The sequence below is a fragment of the Paralichthys olivaceus genome, chromosome 13, assembly GCF_024713975.1.
Source record: "Paralichthys olivaceus isolate ysfri-2021 chromosome 13, ASM2471397v2, whole genome shotgun sequence".
NCBI classification, from domain to species: domain Eukaryota; kingdom Metazoa; phylum Chordata; class Actinopteri; order Pleuronectiformes; family Paralichthyidae; genus Paralichthys; species Paralichthys olivaceus.
Window position 1 is genome coordinate 18,649,565 of NC_091105.1, and position 23,491 is coordinate 18,673,055.

The window sequence follows — 23,491 nt, forward strand, 5'->3', positions numbered from 1 at the left end:
CCCACTGTGAAATTGTTTCCTACAAACAGCAAGTGTGTGGTCTGTGTGTGAGTGTGTGAGTGTGTGTGTGTTAAAAGTCCTATAGTTTGCACCAGGCCTGAGAATACAACAATGTTTCTGCAAAGCAACGCAACCGGCTAAGACAAGCTCACACAGAGATGATTTAATCAAATGTTGCAAATAAAACATGCAGGAAAACGAAATGATTTTATGTCACCCGCTGTTCAGCAGCTGTACAACAAGAGAAACACGTTGTCTTCAATAAGGCCAGAATAAGTTTCATGAAATGTTAATACAAAGCCCATCTGCCATAACAACTTGATGGCCCTGAATCCCAAACAGGAGCATTTACATACATATTTGTTTATAGCCATGAGGAATTATACAACTCTGCAGTCCTAGATTACACAATGATAAAAGAGCCACAATGTGCTTGTGAAAATGTAAATGTGAGGATTTTCTGCTTTCCTGAATTTCACCACATTGTTAATTGAGGCTAAATAACCCTAATTACTTTCTGCCTTTAGTCACATCTGATTAGCACTTCTCTTTATTTTCAAGATTTAAGACTGAGTCATTGATTAATTAATTATCACTGAACATTACAATGCAGCGTTGTTAAACTCAAGGTGTCTTCTCTAGTCCATTCTCACTTCTTTGAGCACTGCACTCAAATACCATATGTATTCATTTGCACTGGAGTGATGGCTGAAATCTCAGAGATCTATCTGAAAAGCCACGCTACACATCAGTGGAGCCGACAAAGTAGCTTTTGTGCTGTGGTTGTTCCCAGAAGAGAACTGATAATACCGGGCAGCTCTGTTCAAATGACAGCAGTGTTATATGAGTCTGTGGAGGCTGGTGGCTCGGTGTGTAATGACTTAATGAATTTACTGATGGAGACATAGGGTTCATTACTATATTTTATTATAGCTGCTTTCAGACATGCGCTGAACTCCTGATAGTCTCCTGACATTCTCCCACGAATGACCGGGTGAGAGGCTCGCTCCGGACTCTCTCCGGAGTTTCTCCTGCCAGTCCCCAAGTAAAAACCCTGGAGATTGTCGGAATGAGCTGGTGTCACAGCACAGTAGGAGATCCTCCGCAGGATTCACCACGAGTGAAAAAACCGTGCCATACATGTAGGAGACACAGACAAAGAGAAATTGAGGTGAGAAGCGCTGTAGATGTGCTGTCAACAAATACATGATATCTGCGGTGGAATTTATAAAAAATGTTCTCCCTCCTTTCTGTGTTGTTGTGAATGTGTCTGAGGTGGAAAAAATTCATGTCTGAAAATGGCTGATTAGTGCTGTAGTTGCCTTATATTTTAGTTGCCATTTGTCAGTAATGATCAGTACATGGTAAACATCTTCATTGTCATGGATTAGGAGGCAAGCGTGTGCATCAAAGGTGAAAAACGGCACCAGCCGAGCTCCACTGTCTGCAGGCAGGTGCTACGACCACAGTTCTTCAGTAGCAGTGGGGTTATTTGTCAGCCGGAATGTTTTCCTCCATTAAAGATGGCCGTGTACTGCTCGCATGCTAATGAGGCTGTCACTCCTAATCAGGAGTCAACAGGAGCCAATCAGGAGCAATTAGAAACAATTTCCTCCCCAGCTGGGAGATGGGTCTCCACGGTGGTAATGTCACACCAGCAGCCAGCCCTCTTTATGCACACAGCCTGGACCTGCTCACACAGATTAAAAAGGCTCTGTGATGTCTTGTTTACATGATGGATCGGCCTTTTTTCACATCTCTGCAAATGTTCTGAAATAAGCCGTTTCTTTAGAATGAAAAATAGAAGTGGTAGCCTCCATAAGAACAGGCGCAATGTATTTCCTGCAGTAATAAATCAGGGTTGTGTACAAGCAGAATTTGATTTGCTTCCACTGCAAACATGCAAACAACAGCAATCACCTATAATTATTGGTAATATAGCAATAAAAAATCCAAAACTTCTAACAAATATCAGCCCCTTAACTACAGACCAGGCACGCTTGACCATGCTTACTGACCCTTTTCAAAGTAATTTGTTATTATGACATCATCATTAGATTACTTGCTTGAGAGCAGAATAACACCACACGCAGGTACCAACTCACGTCTGTTTCTTGTCTTACGTGTATCTATCATGAACTAAAATGTCGTATAAAGCTATTTTCACTGATTTATTCAGTTGTCATATCTGCAGTCAGTGTGTATTCATCCACAGCCAAGGTACCATCTGTACACATGTAGGCTAATGCTTGCTAGCAATCTAAAGCTGACCCATTTCAAGGGCCGCATCCTTCAGAGGCTGCATTTGAAAACTGGTTTCACAGCAGTGCAACTAAATGTGGCTGACAACTGTGTCCTTTGTCAATTATCGAGCAACAAATGATCCTGTGGGAAGATTGTTCTCAGGACAACCTATCCCAGAATTCATTGTGTAACCGTGACAATGCGAGCAGTGGGCAGCAGAGCTGCACTAAGTGCAGCAGCTCAAAGTAGCTAAAGATGCAACAGTATGGGTGGGATGCTGGTGATGAAAACAGATAATCCTCCGTACATGAGAACATCTTTGGCCTTTGCAGTCTCTAAAGACTGGATGTGAATGATGCAGCCCCTGAGCTAGGACACAGCTTCTGTGTGTTTTAGGCTCAGACTGAGTGATCTGAGAACTCATCAAAATCTTTAGTTCTTACTTTGCTCCAGGAAATTTTAACTAAATTTGAGCTAATGTGCACCCACATTTAACTAATGCTGCTGTGTAGCTAACATTATCTATTATATATAATAAGACGGTAGCCTCACTAGTATTGTTAATACGATAAAAATGTGTTTTTTCTTTTGAATGCCTCTAAACATCTGGCTCACCCAGATGTTGCATTACATTGTGTGCTAGCAAATGACAAAGAATGTCCCTTCAAATGAACAGAAAACATAATCTCACATATTTTAAGTAATAGTACAAGTAAAATGAAATTAGAAACAATGGGATATTTTCTTTCCATTTTTAGCTTTAACAAAATACAGCAAAGCTTTGTGTGCAGGAACAGAATGAAAACCGACAAAGCAGAGATGGAAGTTAAATGTGTATGATGTTTGCTCCACTCTTAATGTGTGCTTCTGTTAAGAGGTAATGGAGTAATATTCCGTAAGCGCAAGTGCACACTCACTGCTAAAGTGAGTTTTCTAGTCCACTTGCTCCCACTGCTTGAAAAGAGCTCTCAATGTGCACACAATGCGCGTAGAGTGCATGGACAGACGCAGGAATTAGACTGAGCCATAATGTGTTCGGAGTTCACGCTTGTGTGTTTTCATTAACTTTTGAAGCAAAGTGAATAGGGAAATCTTCTGAAATCTTTATATTAATCCTCACACTCCAACATATGCAAACAAATCATCAGCACATACATCACAAATACAAATCTATAAAGATGGTTACTTGGCCACAAACGGTTTCAGCTCTCGCACACGGACATAAGTTATTGAGTCACTGGTTAAAGTCCCTGCAGGCTACTGTGATTGGGTACAGACTGAATCTGGCTGAGCATATTGGATGGGCCAGCCAAAGGGTTGATGAACAGGATACATAATACTTCATCTTCCTCACACACACATACACACATACACACATGTCTTCCTTGGTTGCCCCCCAATGCCCATGGGAGCTCAGCTGTTGCCTGGGAGCTACAGCCTCTGCCTGCTGCCTGGCACACTGCTGCATACTCTCAGGCGGCCATGTGGTGTGCTGGAGCAGAAGAGCTGGATGTCTTCAGATGGCCCGGCAGATGGGTTTCTTTTTTTTTTGCCTTTGACACTGCAGCCCGAAAAGAGAAGGCTTCTCCTCGCCCCAGGCCTGCATGTGCCCCGATCTATTCCAGCAGTCAAATATTGTCAAATGTCTTCACATACTGGCACATTGTTATCCCCTGACTGCAGCAGGATGGCTGAAGTCACATGAATGGATCAGTACCATCCAATAGATTTCCTACTCTAAGTAACGTACGTTTTATGATTGGCTTATCATCGCTTCAGTGGATGGCTTCCAAACTGGGTCAATGTGTGTGAGCTCAGGTGTCACTCAGGTAACCATGGCAGCCTCATCGTTAGCTGACCCGAGGGTAAGGCCCCTGGGCAAATACTGCAAACTTACAATGCTGAGTTACTCAATGTCAGCACATCGTTGAGTCAGACAGTGCTGGAGAACTACCTCTACACTGTGTCAACTGCACGTCTCCAAAGGTCCAACATGTAGGGACGATGTTTACTGAGTTGCAGTTTCAATTCCATCCAGAGCAGTTTATTTGTATTTCACTGAATTTCTTGTTGCCTTTTACGTCTTTGGGGACGACTGATCTTTCCTGCAGTGACACCATGCATGAGTACACACAACCACAAGGGTTTCACAGAAAATTATGCACTCACAAACTTGACATTTTGCCACACATAACAAAGAATGCAGATTATATAGTGAATTACAATAACAACTATGTGAGCACAGAAAAAAATCGTCAGCTCCCAACTTAACTCATCATAACTTGGTTTTGTCCACATCCATAAAACTCACCAACACTCTTCTGGAGTCATGTTTTTCCTACTCTTCAGTTGTAATCTCTATAGCTGTCTAAAAACATCTACATTGTTCAGTCCTCTCTGTCCTGCAGTTATTACAGACATTGATTTGCCTTGTCAGGAAGCAATGTCCAGCCCACAACTGTCAAGGGATTATTGGAAATTATGTTTGTCATTTTTTAATATATAGGATAAGGTGGAGAATCTCCCTGCTTTAACCATAAATGTTGAATCAACACTAATATTAGTGTTTTTTCTAGAGCTTTTTCTGAGATTTTGGGAAAAGCTCTGATCCAAGGCTTTATCTCAAGCAGACTGATTATTAATCTTGGCATATTTACAAAAGAGAGGGCTTTTAAATGAGGGCTTCTTACGCCAAGAACATAATTTATTGGTTTATTTTGTCTCTATATGGACGGAAACCCTATGATGTTTGGCTACGTTGATACAAATATGATTTCAAAGAGAAATGGGACTGAGACCTGTGCTTCCTAAATGCACTTACTGTTTCCACTGGCAACCACTGGTGATGCACCATCAACAAAACTGTCAAAAAGTCATTAGGATTTTACATTTACCAAGGTTAATAAGGGGCATTTTAGGAAATTTGGGGTTTAATTAAGTAAGATTGATTAATCAACCAGACAAACACACAGGGTAATTATATATATACAAATAGTGTGATATAGCCATAAGTATCAGGGCTTGCACGACAAGATACAAAATCATTTTTTAGGAGGATGTTGGACTATAGTTTGACGAGCACTTCAGTGTAGATGCTCAGACACTTTTCAGCCAAGCTCTTGTTTCTTTACTGCTTCACTGCCGAAGTGAAATTTTGTCAACATTGCTTTTTTTCCCAGGGTGAGGACAGTGTCAGGCTCTGCTGCCTCGATCTGACATTATTATGGAAATTAGCAGTGTCATATCAGATAGAAAAAGATAAACAATGCTGTGTGTATGCATGGATGGTTATAGTGTGTGTGTGTGTGTATGTGTTCAGAAAGCAAGTCTCTGCTTTTAACTTTTGATATCTGTCTGTGTTACTGTCAGTGTGTGCCTGAATGAAGTCATGAGTGTGTGGTTGTGTGTGTGTGACTATAAAGCAGTGTGAGAGACAGTGTTTATAGCTGACTAGTCATGTAGGCCAACTCCAGTGTAAAGAGCTCTGTAGCTCTAGGGGCGGGAGGAGTGGAGGCAGCATGGCTGACCTGCATTCTCCTGTGTAGCAGGCCTGCTCTACTAACAGACACCGAACCATTCAGTCTCCACACACACTCCTGTCTTTCCTGACTTTGACCTCTGTGCTCAGCGTGTGTACCTCTGTTTCTTCTATTCTGCAGATTCAGACGACTCCTCAACATTTGTAACCGGCATCGTTCTGTACAGAAACCTGGGCAGTATTCTGACTCTGCAGAGGTAAGACTGCTGACTGCTTTGCAACCTCAACTGAATGATTGATTGTGAACCCCAGTAACAGACTGGGAATTTGATAATAGAGCTAACATGAATGTAACCAGACTATTAGTCATAGTAAAGGAATATTTTAGATACATCTAATAGAGTGGATTCAACATTTTGTTGCTAATCAGTATACAAGAAGTCATTTGTAAAATTAGGAATTTTGCAAAGTGTACTTAATTGTACAGCTTAAGTAAAAGACAACCGTAGAGTCTTAACAGCCTTTATGGAGCTTTCAGCTGAACTTCATGGTCTTCAGTGTACACTCCTACAGAGTGGATCTTGATTTACGGTCATTGCAGCATTTTTACTTCAGTGGTCACTTGAATGAACACTTGCCAGATCTGTAGGGGGCTGTGCAGCATGGTATGGTCCAATTAATTTAGTTTTACAATCTCAATATGTCCTAATGGTGTTCGCCATGTTAGCTGCTGTGCGCTATGGATGTTGTTCAGTCCACCAATTTTGTAGAACATTAATTTGAGTACCATGAAATACGCTTGTGTAAGCGTCAGCAGTGTATGTCAGTTTTAATTGCACGTTGATAGGAGTAGCATGCAAATAATAGGAGACATGTGAATGGGATGATTTTACTAAGGTCAAGCTATTTGCAAGGAAATTTGTGCACCTCTGAAATGGAGGCATTAACAGAAGTTAATAGGCAGAAATAAATTTACACTAAGTATTATATTTGTGTTTTATGTAACTGTTATTGAACACAGTATGTGATTGTGGTGTGTGAAATCATTACAGTGCACATCTAGGTGAAAGCATTTACCTCAAGATAAACATCCATGTCAACACCTGCTCTGTCCGTCCCAGTCTGTCTCTGTCTCGCTCTCTCTCTGAAGTGACCTATGACCTGTCCTTCAGAGGAGGGTTCCGTACCACGTGCAGTCCAGGAGCTGACTGTGTAATGAGCCTGATTCAGATGCTGAACTCATGCAGATTCCTCTCATAAACTCAGCTCCATCGTATTGTTTATGTGCCATGATTGAGAACAAGTAGGTACTGAAAGACTTGAGAGGCAGACAGGTAGAGACAGACAAGAAGAGGCAGACAGGTAGAGACAGACAAGTAGAGACTTGGACTTGAGGATGAATGGATTTTGGTGGTCAAAAGTAAAATAACAAGATCACTGTGACCTCCCAAAACACATGGTTTGCCTTGCAAATGTAAAATCTTAAGAAAGTGTAAAGAGAATTTCTTAGTTTAATCATTGTTCACTTGGAGTCAAAGATAAAGTGATTAGATTTCAGTGGTTGAAGGTCAAAGGTCACAGTGACTTTCAACCACTGAAATCTGACCTTTGACAGAACCTGCACTGGTTGGCGTTGAAATGTTAATTCATAAACTCAACGAAACCAACCATACTGTCCAATAGATTATAATTAACCTTAGAACTGCTCCTCAAGGTGTACAATCCCACATTGTATGCTGCTAAAGGAAAGAAACTAAGGGAAAGAAAAGACTGAATAAGACAAAGATAGAATAAAAAAAAGGATTGATGAGGTTCAATTCATTATTGTTTCAAGTTAATGTATCCATTGCTAGTTTGGAAAACTACCATAAGACCATGGACATGATTGGAAGAAACCCAAAGTTCTACTTTTGCAAGAAAAAGATTCACAATCCAGAAAAATTCTCAGAAAATGACCATCAGCTGAATTTAGTCAGTTAAATCAGCAACGAGATTGGTAAAAGGTTTCTAATGATGTTTTTTTTGGCTACACTTCCTCTTGTTGGAGTAAAAGGCAAACCAGGATGTACAAAGACTAACAGTTTGAAATTATTCCAAATTACTCCAATAAGAACAACTTTTGTGATATTTAAAGGACAAAAACATCAGAGAAGTTGAAGGAGTTTGAGCCACATAGACGCACAGTTGACAACAATGATTATGCAACATTGCAACATTTCCAAATCCTTTTAACAAACCAGCTTCACATTAAAATGTTGGAACTTGTTGCTGAAAGAGTTGAACCGTGCGTCAGGATCTAGCACACAGGGGTTTGTTAATGGATCATCACAACACAGTCTGGGCATTTTACATCAGTGCTGGAGTGAATGTTTACGACTAAAAGGAAACAAGGACTAGATGCAGAAACAGCAGCACTGTTGCAGTGGGTGGCCCCATGTATGTCTTTTATCTCCATGAGTAAAGGAATTCCTTCGCACAACTTGCTGCTGCTGCTCGCCTGATGATCAACATATATTTCAAAACAGCAGTGTACGTGCAGCCCTGTGTAATTAAATATATTTATGTTCATATGAGTGTGTGTATACAGAATGCATGCAGGCTGCTGTGAGAAACAGTCTGTTATCCATGGCTGTGGTAAGAGGCTGTGTTATGATAATGTTGTTAAAGCACATAATGAAGTGGTAGCATATGGGAACAGGGAAATGAAGCAGAGGTTCTCTCTCTCTCTCCTCCCACTTAGTTCAGAATTTCTTGATTGCTGCCGCTCTCTTTCTTCAGTTTTTTTTTTTTTGTTTGGTTTTCTTTTTCCCTTACATCCTTGTCTCCTCTGTGTTTCTGCATTTGAGGCCCGTCTCAAGGAAAATGAGATGAGTTTGAGGCAAGAGACTAGATGACACAACGGTTTAAGTTGACTGATTGTGTTTTGGAATTGTGAGGATGTGATTGTGAATAGAGGATATGGTGATGATGAGAGGAGCTGGAAAACGGAGCATGGGCTGTTGAACATGTTTGGCTGACTGGAAGCTTTCGGTGTCAGTACTTTCACTAGCAATTCACTTTTTACTGATTGTCTCATTCCACATGATTGATAGTACCTATAAAAAGCAGAAATTGCAATACATACTAAGCAGCAAGGACGAATGTAAAATAAAAATGCCCATAAATGGTAAAAGATATAGGTATTGAAGAAAAATATGGACCACTTCAGAAAAATCCTGAGGCTCTTTGGGGTTCACTTAGCAGTTAGGATTATATGAATGTTTGCTCTGATTCTGGCAACAAGACATGGCTGAGTCAGCAACTGTTACATCTTTTGCCTTGCAATGATGGCTTATGTGGTTTTGATCCCACCAGACACAACATAGCTTTTCACTGTTCAAAGTGGATTTGATGAAATGCTTTAGAAAAGGTCACACAGCTGCCACACAATACTAAACTACAAAATGTCCAAAATGTCAACCCGCCTTTTAAAATCTTATGGGACCTGTTGCCTTTGATAGTATTTCTATGGGTGTTCACTCAGGGTATTCCTCTGCCCAATATTAGGAATTAATTTGCAATTTTGGACCACATGGTCCACCATTTTGGTTCTCCAGTTGTGGCGCACAGTTTGTGGATGAATTGCGATTTTCCTGTAGTGGAACCATGAAATTGAAGTTTGGTTTTGACTGAAATGGCTTCATGACTATTGCATTGATTGGGATGGAATTTGTAAGAGCCAGTCATGGTGCCCAAAGGATGAGTCACAGCAACACATTTGGTGATTTCTGACATTTCATCCAGCACCACAACCAAATCAAACATTTTACTTATGCTGTAAAATAACTCAATCAGAGTAAATGGATGATGCATCCTCATTATGTATTTGAACCTCCTGTGCCTCCATGAGGTTGACAGTATTTACTTAGAATGAAATGTTCAGCTATTAGCAACTTGAAAAATGACACTGAGATCCCCCAAGACGGGATCATAATAATATTGTTGATTCTACATGTGGAGCACACATTCACAGTTGTATTTTGTCTCCATCATCAGTTTAAAATTAAAATCATCATTCAAAACTTTGGAATATTGTTCATCAGCAAACTAAGGTGAATTTTGCAATAGATTTACCTTCTGAATATGAACACGGTTGCAATGGGCTTGTGGGCTGATGTTTATTGTGAGCATATAACTCACAGCTCCAGCCAATGTGGTACAGGAAATACAACAAGATCTGCTAGAATAGTCGTCAAAACAAAGTTATAAAGCATTTTACATGGTTTTCAACAGAATTAAGAAACAAAACCAAAACAATTTCATGAATTACAACAATAAACCAAGCACTAAACATATTAGCAAAATAAACTATTAAAAAAACATGGTGCTGTTACTGATTCTACAATTTCTTGGACAGGGAGCTTCAGAGCTGAGGGAGCTGAGGGGTTTTGACTGCAAAAGTCTGGTCATCTTAAGTCAGACAGAGCAGAGGCAGTGCTGTGGTATATTCAAGAGAAATAAGTCAGCAGTATAACTGGAGCAAAATCCATTAAGTGCTTTTAGAGGGAGTCAGTAAAGCATATGGAAATCGGGGTGAAATTATATTTTCTTCTTGCATTTGTTAAAAGCAAAAAAGGTGTGTTTTGTACAAGCTGAAGGCATACGTTTGTTTTTTGACTCAACTTTGGATTAATGTGTGTGAAGACCTGATCTTTGAGATGCTCCTCAGTTGATTTAAAAACATGTCTCAGTGACTTCTGGAACTTGTGTTCCAAACATGGAGCCACTGTCAAATATCACAGACAGATTTCAGGTCGCAGTTTTTGCATTTGCAGACAGGGAGTCAGGATCTTTTTGTAAAATGTGTTCTTACTTAAGAAGACCAAACTGATGTTCCTGCTTCTTTCTTTGGTATCCATGGTATTAAATTGTATGTGTAGTATACAGTATGTGACTGCAGGAACATATACAGAGCAGGGCCGAGACTAGACCACAACATAAATGCCCTGTTGAAAGTATTATGTGAGCCTGTCGATATGGATAGAATGAGCATCTGTGTCGAGAGCCGAGCTGAGATTGAGAAGAATTATACAGTAAAAGTTCATGAGGAACTTTTTTTGGGCAGTTCCAGTGCCATGATGTTAGTGGAAATCTGATGAAAAATTGTGTAAGATTTAATGACCATTTATAAAACTCGACTGGAATCCTCTAAAACATTTGATAAAATGGTCATTTGGAGATGGGTCAAAAGCAATTAAATTCAAGGGTGAAGGCAACTTTTTGGGTGGTTTGTTACAGGGATGCTGAATAAATATTAGGACCTGCCATCTTTTACTGCTTCATGATATGTGGAACAGTCTTTCTTTTTCTGTTTATGTTCTGCTTGTCTGCATTGTCTCTTTATTTCTCTGGTGTTATTTAGACAAGGCATGCTATGATTCCATTTAACTCTCCTGGTTTCTGTCACTATATTTTCACATGTTTTCATCCAGTAGCTTGTCTGTAGACAATTGTGCTTTTTTTATTGTAATTTGAAGATGCACTTGTGAAGGCATTGCAAAAGTAGCCAATAGAGTTGGTATGAAGGATGTGAGAGGAAGTGGACAAAGTGGCAGCAAGAGACTAAAACAGAGCCTTACAAATGAAAACGTGGTCAGAAACATACAAGATATCCTCAATGATATCAGCACTATTACTTCTATTACTTAAAAAAAATCATAGTCATAGTGTGTGAGCTAGTTGAGCAACATTTCACATTGTATACAACATCCACAGTAGAGACGAAAGGCAGCAATAGACGTACATATTTTAACTTCACTTTATCAAACCCTAAAAAAGTTAAATGGATATTTAAGTGCAGAGAGGTCCCAAAGAGCATATTTTTAACATTATTTCTGTGAAATCACTCACACAACCCACAAGTATAAGTGTAGAATAGTGGTAAGAATAACTGAAACTGGGAGGACATTATTAACATTAACAACACAGTCATGTCTCAGTATCCAAAAGATTTGATATTATAAAGTCATTTTTGTCAGGAGTCCTGATATTTAATAAACTTGATGTATATGTACACACATATATATATATATATATATATATATATATATATATATATGTGTTGGAAGACTGGCAGAAAACATGACTGGAGAGACGGGAGACTGAAATGGTGACAATGACGTCATGACTGAAGATGGTTTGTGATGTTGTTGAGCATATGTCCCTAATCATATTGGGTTTAAAAAAATGTGAAGATCTGAATTTGGTGGTCAAAGGTCAACATCACTGTTCACAAAACTAGGACAACCCATAACTAAATAATAAATTATGTCATTTTAACATAGAAAATTTGGATGTTATAGACTTCTTGACTGGTAGTCTACATAACCAAGAGTCCAGAATATATATTGGGCTGAAAGTCTGGGCAAGACAGAAGAATGTTGAGTTTGAACATGTGTGTGTGAACAAAACTGTTCCCATAATACCTCAGTTCCCAATTAAGCTGAAACATCACTGATTCACAACAGCACTCACAGAGGTATACTTTGTGATGAGAGCAGGTTGATTCCTATCGGCTTAAGTTAAGCAGGTGGAGCAGGTAGAGTAGTGCAACATCGGACCCCTGGTTGTTGCTGACTTGCTGGGGTGTGGGCTCCCTGAGATGATAGACAATAGATACAATCTATAGTATTTAGCCTGGAGATGGTGGAATCACAGGCGGCTGCATCTTCACTAGAGAGGAACCTTTTCAGCACATCCAGCACAGGTGGCAATGCGTCAACCAGCCCAGCAAGCACCTGGTAGTCCTTGCATGGCAGCCAGTCCTCGTCGTGCAAGGATTGATGGTTGCTTGCTGGGCTGGTTAAAGAGTAATGACTGACAAAATAAAGAGTAATCAGTGATTCTTACCAGCAGTGTTTAATCAATAGGATGTGTTTTTGATGGCCTTTTCTACACTGGATCTCTTTATAGTCATCTGAATTCAGCAAGTGACTTTTCTATTTGCAGTCCCTAGTCAAACCACAGGATAGATCCTTTGTTTAAAAATCTACAGTTTTGCAAAATAATCTGAAAAATGAACCTATTATGTAATAACTCACTTACTAACATTTCTTTACCTGATTGCCAGCAATTTTCCACATTCCAACATGTATGTTTTCTGAGTTTCAAGTGGATGACAGTTCTGAATATGACTTTCCAAGACCGCCATGACCTCTAATACACCCACTCAGAAGATAGAATCTTTCTGATCCCACCATGTTTCCAGTTGTGCTGCTGGTGCACCAGACACACAACTGACCTTGAAAATAACAAAGTGCACTTGGTACACTGCATTTGACTACACTCTGCGCCCTTGGCTTCAGGTTTTTATAGATCCCTTATAGGACATGTTACAATGCTGAGGTTTCTCTTCTTCATTTCTAGGAACAGCACAGTCCTCAACTCCAAGGTTTTGTCAGTGACTATCAAGCCCACGCCTGCTTCCCTCTCTGCTCCGGTAGTTGTCGAATTCTCTCACCTGTACAACGTGAGTGACTGATAAACCTTTGTATTTAAGCTTATGTGATGTGATGCTCCACCACTGGATTGTACTATTCGATGGTGACCATTAGTTTTTCTCGATTATCCATCTTTTAGGGGACCACCAACCAGACCTGTATTTCCTGGGACGAGAGCGACAGGTAAGATCCGCGATATTCTTGATTTGACATCTGACGATGCACTCACCCTAACTTGCTCATATGGCAAACTGGATTGTTATGACTCTTCAAAAATGGATCCATGATACCATTAATTGTAATGATTGTGATGGAAAATGTGCAGTCCAGCATTTTCTGAGTTTGCCCCAAATCTCTAATGGAGGAGCAGTACACAGCCCATTACTGGTGCCAGTGACTCATAAATAGCTACATCACCACCATCCATCCATCAGTCCAAAACCTCAGCCCAAACCAATATACTGTAAAAAACTGCTGGTTTTAAGAAAAGTGCATCCATCCTTCCCAGAGGAGGAAACTTAATAAATGTAGTTACTCCATCATTGAATCTTCTAATACCACGGGTCCCACTTGTACTCAGGGAATATCAAAGTTTAAGTGGCAGATTGCCATGAATGTGCTCTCCTGCTCCTCAGATGACCCAGAAGACAAATACTTCCCACAGTCTATTTTTTAAACAAACATTAACTTGAACATTTTATCCCGTCTAGTGGTTAATGTCTCAGCCAATGCTGAAATATTGCAAACCAGTTTTCAAGCTTGGCTGAGGTGCAAAAGTTGTGGAAAGTCTAATGGAAATGTCCTGGCAAGATGGACATGAAGCATGTGACTAAAATATTCACTGAAGCCTCAGTTTATGTTTTTCATTTTATAGAATTAAATTGCAATTAAATGACCAATATTTTTCTTTGTCATTATTCTGGAAATGTCTTTAATGTAGTAAAGCGAAACATTTCAACCTTTAACCTCTGAGCTCAGACACATTCTGAACACTTGTCTGGCACAAACATGAGCAGTGATCAGCTGTTTCAGTCTCCCTAATATACCAGATTTTTTCATCAATATCAATGAAACATTCCCTTCAAAATCAGTGAAAATGAAAAAAAGAGAGAGACTGTAATGACAAACATAACCTCCTAGGCAGATATAATTACCCCAGTGTCAATGGCACAAACACTGGGGGAACCCACATGCAGTGTACAGCACTTGCGGGAGTTCCCTGTACTGCATGTGGGCGTTTCAGAGACACCATGTTCCCACTGAAAGTTCCACAACTGGCCGCAGTGTTTGTAATCTTGACAAAGTCAGTGCGCCGCAGTGTGTTGGACAGCTTGGCAGCTCTTGTCTGGGACAGCTCTAACTCCACACTATCATTGCTACGACACTGATGCAGCATGTGGAAAATTAAAAGTGTCGCTCACAGCTTTCCTCCCTCTCCCAGCCCACGCACACACTTCGACACGTACGACAGAGAGCAGTTCGCACTTGTCTGAGACAGAGAAAGGCAGTGAGCATGCAGGGTGAAGAAAGAGAGATATACATATTCAATTTTACTGCTTCTCCGGTCAGATTCAAAGCACTTCTCATTTGCTCCTTGTTCTTAAGTGCCCTATTTGTTTAACACAAGAAAACAGTGTGAGCAGTTAGAGCGTGAGCAGTAAGCGAGGGAACATTTTGCAGCCCTATTGCAGTGCAGGCTTGGACATTTGCATTTAGATGGGTGCATACACTTGTGTTACAGAGACGGAGAGCAGAACATTCATCGTCTCAGTCAAGGGATTAACAGAAGTTCGGCTTGGCACGTATAGACCTGCAGCAAGACAACAAGCGAAACAAAGAGACAGAAATGATTATGAGGGAAAACTGGATAAATATTGAGTAACTGAATAGATGTTAGGATGACAGCTGCCTTAATAATAGAGCATTAGAAATGGCTTCAACAAGACAGTCGAGACATCCACAGTCACACTTAATTGCTACTTACAGCGTTATGTGACATTCAAAAACCCTTTAAGCTCTTGAATGGAGGCTCACCTCATCTGCAGAAGAACCAGGCTGTTATATCAAAGGCACACTCTTCTATCTAATTCCACATTTCTGTGATTATGTTTTGTCAACATTTGGAGAAAACTCCCTACTTCCTGACCTGTTACCATAAAACCTTTTCCATATTTATTGAAAGACGATAAATTCACGATGAGATGTTGAGCAAATAATATTCTTGGAAATATATTGGGTTTTTTCCCCCATTAAAACCACTAAACTCCTGCACCAATATTTCACATTAAAGACCATCTGGTGACTCAGAAGGTGTGGTCCCTTCCTTTGCCAGTATGGGCTTTTGCTGTGAAGCAGCAAATTAAAAATGCCAATGTAGAAGTGATAACAACTCATTAGTGACTGAGAAGAATATAAAAAACTGAAATTCCGAGCAGCAGAGGAGTGATGATTAAGACATGGCTCTTGTCGTATTGATAAAATTTGTTAATGACACCGAGTTCACTCCCTCGATGAGTTTTTCACTTCCTTTATCATCCAGTTAATGCTGTGTTATTGAAATCTTATTTGAATAATAACTTTCATCCGGCAATTTATATATGTTCTCTGTCTGATATCAGTTTAATGAATTTAAAGCAGTTTTAATCAAGAATTGTTACCAGGATATTTGAACAATGCTGACCTTGGGTAATTCTCAGACATCCACCATCCACAAACATGAGACCCAACACAGCAGGAGAGACAATGACAGAAACGTAGCAAGGACAACGAATCTAATCTGGCATATTGAGGTTGGGGGTTGGGGCTGCAGGGAGACATGTTCTATGCAAAATTAAAATCCATCTTGGACAGCAGCTATGATTAATGAGTTAATATTTGGGGGAGAAATTGTTATCGGAGGAGGCGTCCTTGTCGTGTTGATAAGAGCTGTGAGGCAGCCTGGGCCTTCACTCGCCCCACACTTCAATCTCCTGAAATCAATAACACGACCATCAGCAACTTCTCTTTCAGCCTCACTCACTGTGACAGTATTACTTAGTTTTGTTTACAGTCCGCCTTAACTGATGTACTATAAATACTTGAACTTAATGTGCTTTGGCATCAGTCTGCTTCTTGACAGGGCACTCTAAGAGAACATCTGACAATACTGACACAATCATATGAATGCAATCGATTTGTATGTGTGGAAGTTCATTACAAAGAATCCTCATCATGATTTTAGCTGCACTGAATGCCTTTATTAGAGAGTCGACAGGAAATGAGACAAAAGACGGATGGTGACCAACATGCCCCCACCATGCGTTGACTGGAATTGTTCCTGGAAAGTGACCCTTAACGATAACGTTAGATGACAGATTTATGTATTCTGTTTTTCAACATAAATTAAACGTGGTGCAGGATAAGAGACAGTGCAGCATTGTCCCATTATGCAGGAAAGACAACATTTGGAGAACTAGCACAGCTTCACTCAATTACACTACCTCTGTCTAAACTGAATGGTGATTTGAAGTTGTGGTGATAAAACTTTAAGTCATTTGTATTTCATACAGTCCGCCTTACGTTTGTTTTTGTCATCCATGGTGTTAAAATCAAAATGCCACTAATTATTTCTCACAGGGCTTGGTGGCATGATTATTCATGCAGCACAGCTTGCTGCTTTTTCAATATTTCCCCTCAACAAAGGGAACAATAACTTGGTTTACTGATTAATCGAGCATGCAATACATCAGTGTATGAATTTCACCAATGCACCGACTGTTGCCATTATGCACTGTGAGTTTTTGTTCAAGATAATTACAGAACCAGTATTTACTTTTTCCCATTTTTCACAGTGCTCTAAGGTTGACTATAAATTGACAGCCTTCCTGCACAGTAACAAATATAGAGGACATCATGCTGTTTAATAATAACACTATATACGTTTTGTTTGTATTTTCAGGCACATGATGAAATCATAGCCTGTTGTAATGAAAACACAAGTCTTTAATCATCCTGCTTGGTTATTCTCTAAACATCTGCTCAAATGACTGCATCATTAACAGTATATACTGAGACTTAGCTCTGATGACTTTCTTACAACATTAGTAATATAACACCAGTTCACAATAAAGTGTCCTTGGATATCTTTGCCTCTCATTGTCTCGTACATAGCAGCTGATGATGATACCACACAATGTTTCCCAGCTCTGTTTATCTAATCATTTTTATAGTGAGATCTGATCACAGTGCAGGCACAGATGAGAATGATTATTAAAACCAAAGGTTAATGATCAGATGTCATTGGCCAGATTATGTCTCATAATCCATATCACTTGTTAAACCAGGTGGAAATGTGTGATTGTGAGAACAGAAAACCTGGGAACTAGTTTGTATTCATGTCATCATGAAACAAATTTGACCGATTAGACTTAGTGTCCCAAACATCTGCCAAATCCCATTGATATTTCTCTAATTTCTTATTCACAATCATACTATCACGAAACATATTAAATTAAACCAACAACACTCTTTTGCCTCAGCTGTTGACAAATATTGTTTTACAGATCTCCTCTTCTAGCTAAACCAACGTCCTGACACAGGAAAGGTTGGGTATCAAAATTAAAAAACTTTCATCTCTTCATGTAATGGTTTTAAGATTAGAATATTTGGTAATTCCTGTTTTTGACCAAATAATTAAAGTTAATTATTATTTGGCCCCCTACCTGTCATTGTCCATGTCTGAAAGGAGGGCTATATGCAATCCATATACTTGCATGACTTCAAACATACATCCATGAGTACAGGGCAGTTTACTGTTTCGGGTCTTTTGAGAGTAGAGGGGTTATTTTATGTAGGTTCCACATTTGTGTTTTCAGACTGCAGTCGCTAACAGCCTTGCTTTGGATCATATACAGATCAATCTTGCTGTCTCAGTTAGTTCATGTTAATACACCTCAGTTCATCAAAAGTGTTGGAGCGGTCCTCTATGGACTAATCAATTTCTATATTACAATTATAGGAGAACGGGTGAAGGTGAGTGGGCAGGGGTCATGTTTGTTTACAAGTGCATATGAACAGACAGGCTGCATTACAGGGAAGAGGCTGCACACAGTCCACTGTATTTATATTCAGAGCATGTTAATGCATTGTAACTCGACCAGTCTAACCAGCCACCAGCTGTTTGAGGATGAATATTTGAATAATGTTAACCTTGTAGCTGCTGGCTATGGATGTGTTGAGGAAGTTTTAAATCAAGTCAATATATAGACTGATCATTTTACAATAAGGACAATGAATAAGGCACTGTATATTCTTGTAATGGAAAATCTATATTTAAAGGGGTGCTTCTGCGCTGTGGTAGCACTTCTATGAAGGTGAGGGATGTGCAAGACAAATTTGAAAAAGATCAGTTAAAACAGAAGCAGCAGAGGCTGACAGAAGGGGGATTTACATCCACCTTTTTGCACTTTCAATGCTCTGATAAAAAGTGGACCCCACTGTGTATTTCCTCTGTGCTCGCAGACTGCTTTTCATCCATGTGGCCTGTTCTTGGCAAAGGACATTCTTCCATGCAGCGCTGCTACACCAGCACCTAAATTATCCAATTAGACGGTGAGCAAGGCTGTCTGGAGGCCAATGTGTGGCTCACAGAGAGGCCTAATCACGTCAGCCATACAGAGAAACTGCACTGAGCCCTAATATATTGAATTTCTGTTAAAGGTGATGTGCTAATGTCAACACTGAGTCACCTCCAGGGGCTAACACACACATACACACACTGCAGTTAACAGGGAAGTTCGGCTGCTGCCCTTTATAGTTCAGTCACTTTAAGAAAGTCAACTTTGATTAATTTACCTTTACCATTGTTAAGGGGCTCTCAGCCTCCTACAATGGGTGTGAAGAACCCATTAATTAACCATCATTTTCTAAGTGTCTTCAGTTACAATAATGATGATCCATTAATGGCTCTTTTTAGCCATTAGATGCTTTTGGAAACAAGGACCTGGAGTGTGAAGACAGGGTAGCAAAGCTAAAAGCCTCGGGTTGGATACCTGGCTCTGCCTGGAACAGTGTCTCTGGCAAATCACGATGGAACTGGAAAGTGATGCAGCTGTGAACGTTGGGGTTAAATTGGACTTGGTGATGTATACATGATGTGGCATAGTGAGTCTGCTTTGTCTCAATTCAAGGGCCATATCATTTGGAGGCTGCATTTGTACCTTCAAAGATTTTATAACTTGGTCATCTGTCCTTCCATTAACAATCAATGAAGGATCCAATGGGTGGACAACATATCCCAGAATTCATTCCTCCTGGAAACAAAGATAGCTAGCTAGGTAGAGCCGGCGGCCGAACTGAAAAAGAGTGGCTCAAAGATGCTAACGATGCAGGGCAGGGCCACTCCACAACAGAGTCCTCTTAAGGATGCACCACCTGAATTGGGACATAGCTTTCATCACTCCTCTCAAAGCTTGAATGACAACTTCATCAACCACATGTTCATTCGTCATCAAGCTAATCACAAACTGCCCCATAATGGGAAAATGATGATCAAGCTCCAGCAAGTCCTTTGTCAAGGATCTATTATCATGACAGAGATTATGATATCATCAAATCAGATTCATCTTTTTACCTGACCGCCAGTTTCTCTTTTCTAATTTGTTTAAAGTTAAACGCACGCATTGCAACTGATTTGTATTCACCAGACTCATGCATCAAGGTTTAGATGCATACATAAATCATTTTCTAATGGCTTATCCTTTATTTGAGTCTATATATTTATCTCAGCTTCTTTCAAAGAGCAGCTTGATTGACATTTCAAGTGCCTGCTATTGTCAGTGCCTGACAAATTAATTTGGATTCCATGGCCAGAGTACAAGTTTGAGTCAAAACCTGCACGCTGCTCAATCAAGTCGATGTAAATTCAGGTCAATCAAGCTGATGTAAATGTGTGCGAGGAGAATTAGAGTCTGTCGCCTGGTGCAGCCTGTTGTTAATTCATAACAGTCGGCTGCTTTTTCATCAATTTGACTTATTTGCTTAATTTCTCTGTGCGCTGAAGCAGATTAATGTATGGCCAGCCCGCGTCAGCTGCGTAGTCAAATGGAGCTTTGCTGTCTAATTGCCAGCGGTGTCAAATTAGCAAATCCTACAGGAACAATGTGTTGTAGGCTCCTGCTTTGATTCACATATAAACACATATTTGGATGGCTGGTGTTCTGTGTATAGGTGAGAATAACTCATGATGAACTGCATATTATAGTGATAATGTGAGAGTCAAGTTGATATGTGACATATAGTATACTGGATGTTTTTGATTGTTGGCTCAAAGATTATACTTTATGATAAAAGTACTCAATATATTTAAGTCACATAGTTAAAGTATACACTATGTATATAAAAACACTGCTGCTTTTAAATTTACTTGATTATTTTATTCAGATAATTATAATAATGTCAACTTATTTTTAATTTGTATTCAATTTTACGACAAAGGCACAACTCCCCTAGAAAGAAAAACAACAACACATATGTAAATGTTGGGTAAAATTATGAAGTAATAGTCAAAACTATAAACTGTCTTTTACCTCAAGTCTAAAACTGAAAGTAATGCATTGTTTGAACTGGAGTAACTGAACACGGAATCAGATACATGTTTAGGACTTTTATTGTAAAACAAGGTAAAGAGTTTTAGGACTGAGTGTGCTATAGTTTTTGAGACGATGACGCACAGAAGACTGGTAGTGCACAGACTGAGGTTCTGGTAACAGGTAAGCTGAAGAGCAGGTCAGGCAGGTGCAACCCAACCAGGGGACGAGGACAAAGTTGGATGTGGCAGGAAACTGACAGGAGCTGGATCTTGAACCTGAGGTGCAGACAAACAGGAATCAGTTCCTGGCAGAGTCTCAGAAACTGGATTAAAGCCATTATAATGTTAGGAACAAAAGAGTGGAGCCACGCACAACAAGAACAACACACACACACAAACACACACACACAGACGAGGAAAAGGGGAAATATATGACTGAGATTGGAAAGGTCATATTTTTTATTTAGCTTCTTATCACCAAGTTACAAAGTCAGATCGAATCATCACTGAAACAGTAAAAGATAATAAGTCATTGCCTGATAATTATGAATTAGTATCTAAAAGAATATGAAACATTTTATTCTTCTCAACTTTTCATCCTGAGCTTTTGTTAGTAATGAGCCTCATCAGCACCCATTTCACATCAGAGCAGAGGTCACTGACACCAACTATTTTTAACAGCAGATTCTATAATTATTCGGTGTTGTACAGCTTTATTGTGGGCAAACCACAAATGAAGAGTTTTACCTAACTGGCCTTTCTTTCCCCAGCGGACAGGTTTTGACTGGTTGCATGAAAAAGAAAAAAAAGTTTATTAACGTGAAATGCCTTCCCAGCATTTAGCTGTGCCACACCATATACTGTAGTGCAGCCTTTTATTAAAGAATACTCAAATTGCAAACTTAATTAAAAAAATGTTGTATTTAACAAATATCCATATAATAATAATTTAATAAGAAATAAAATTAGGGGTCGTGATTATAGTTAGTATATTGCTTGATTTCTAATATTTAACAGTAATATTAACAATTAAATTATTACAAATAATTATAATGCCAATCATAGTAACAATAATAATTATAATACCAATAATAATAATAATGTATGGATGGATGCGGATGATGTTGGCGATAGCAGGGGGCTGCCTGGTGTAATGTATCCAGGCAGAGAGCTGCAGCACGCCGCCTCACAGCCTCCTCATCACCGCATTCACTTCGCTCCATGCGCCTTCGCCTGCGCCCGGCGGAGGTGGACAGTGGATGAACCAGACGGTGGAACGCGGTGGGATTTCAACCGCTTTTCTTATTTATTTTTTTTTGCGGGGAACTGTCTCTGTATTCACCGCAACGCTTCTCTGTGTGTCTGTGGTCGCCTGTGTGTGTGTGCGGGCGCGCTGGTGCGTGTGTGTGTGTGTGTGTGTGTGTGTGTGTGTTTCTCCCGTGCAGCTCCTCTCTGCTGGGATCCTGGTCTGCCAGGGGCTGCAAAACCGTGCTACTCGACTCATTCAGAACCAAATGCGTGTGTGACAGACAGTCCACCTTCGCCATTTTAGCACGGCTCAATCCCGACATGGTAAGTCCCACTTCCTCCCTTCACTTCCTTGGTGTTAAAGGTGTCGAATACCGTGTGTTTTTTTTTTTTTTTTCGTGAGGCTTTTTTTGTGTGAATGCATCAGCTGTTTTTTTTTCCATAGGGCGTCATTGTCATTACATATCAACAGATCCTCCCTCTCCTCTCTTCCTCTCCCTCCTCCTCCTCCGCTCTCCCTGTGTCCACATGCCAAAACCATCCTGAAAGAGGTTATTATAGGCTTTATATATTTATTATAGGCGTTATAGATTATATATAGCCTATATATATATACATGTCCAGTTTGCACCTAGAGGGAGACAGTGCTAACCTGTGCATTAAGCTGTCAGATGTAAGCTGCTGATATTCACACATGGTGAGTGGGATTTAACGTTACCTTCAAGCTGATGATCACCTGCATGCACCCCCACCACCAACACGTTTCATATTTCACATGAAACACCAACGATCATGTCCATATTAGCATATTTTAACATATTAGACTGTCACTGGTGTCTCCATGGTAACCAGGCCCCACAGAGTACATGCTGAATGACGATTCAATAATGGGCACAACAAAAAAAGGGGACATGTTTTAATAAGGCTTAACACACACTTCCCTTACATGGTGGCTGCTGCAGCTGGACACAGTGAGCCAGCAGTGTGTGTGTGTGTGAGATAATGGAATTTTTTTTAAATCGCAGCAGAACCCCAGTGACTCAAACATGCCCCAGTTTCTTTGGGGAAAGGGCAGGGTCTTTGCGGGGAATTTTCATTCTGTGAGATTAGTTATTATTAGACTGGAAATTGCCTCGGAAGCAATTTGTTCACTAGTTGCCCTGGTAACAGCATGGGCACCGAGGCTCTCTTAAAGACATAGAAGAGGCAGCGTGCCGTTCATCCTGCGCGGCCTAGAAGGAAGGCTATGCCAGAGGAAGCTGTGGATCGCACCGAGAAAAAGGTTCGCCACCGAAATCTGCCACATTTGATTCTTAATGCTCAGGACGTTTTTTTATTTAAGTCAAGGTACTGTACAGTTTGATGGCTTTAACAACGATAGTCCTCATGTTGAGAGGCTGCAGTGGTGTGTTCCATTTGTGCTTTGTCTTACATTGGTTAATTAGATGACAGACAGTGAATTGTCAATGGCAGTAT

The 23,491-nt window shown here is 40.0% G+C and overlaps 1 protein-coding gene across 13 annotated transcripts in view; it reads left to right on the forward strand.

Annotated features, from left to right (window-relative positions):
* adgrb1a (adhesion G protein-coupled receptor B1a) overlaps positions 1 to 23,491 on the forward strand; it is a 151,561-nt gene that overhangs the window by 93,288 nt on the left and 34,782 nt on the right. For all 13 annotated transcript variants that reach the window (XM_069537284.1, XM_069537279.1, XM_069537280.1 and 10 more), the window contains 4 exons: positions 5,904 to 5,979; positions 13,127 to 13,229; positions 13,340 to 13,383; positions 22,213 to 22,339. In XM_069537284.1, the coding sequence (XP_069393385.1) occupies positions 5,904 to 5,979; positions 13,127 to 13,229; positions 13,340 to 13,383; positions 22,213 to 22,339 (350 nt within the window). The remainder of the gene's footprint in view (positions 1 to 5,903; positions 5,980 to 13,126; positions 13,230 to 13,339; positions 13,384 to 22,212; positions 22,340 to 23,491) is intronic.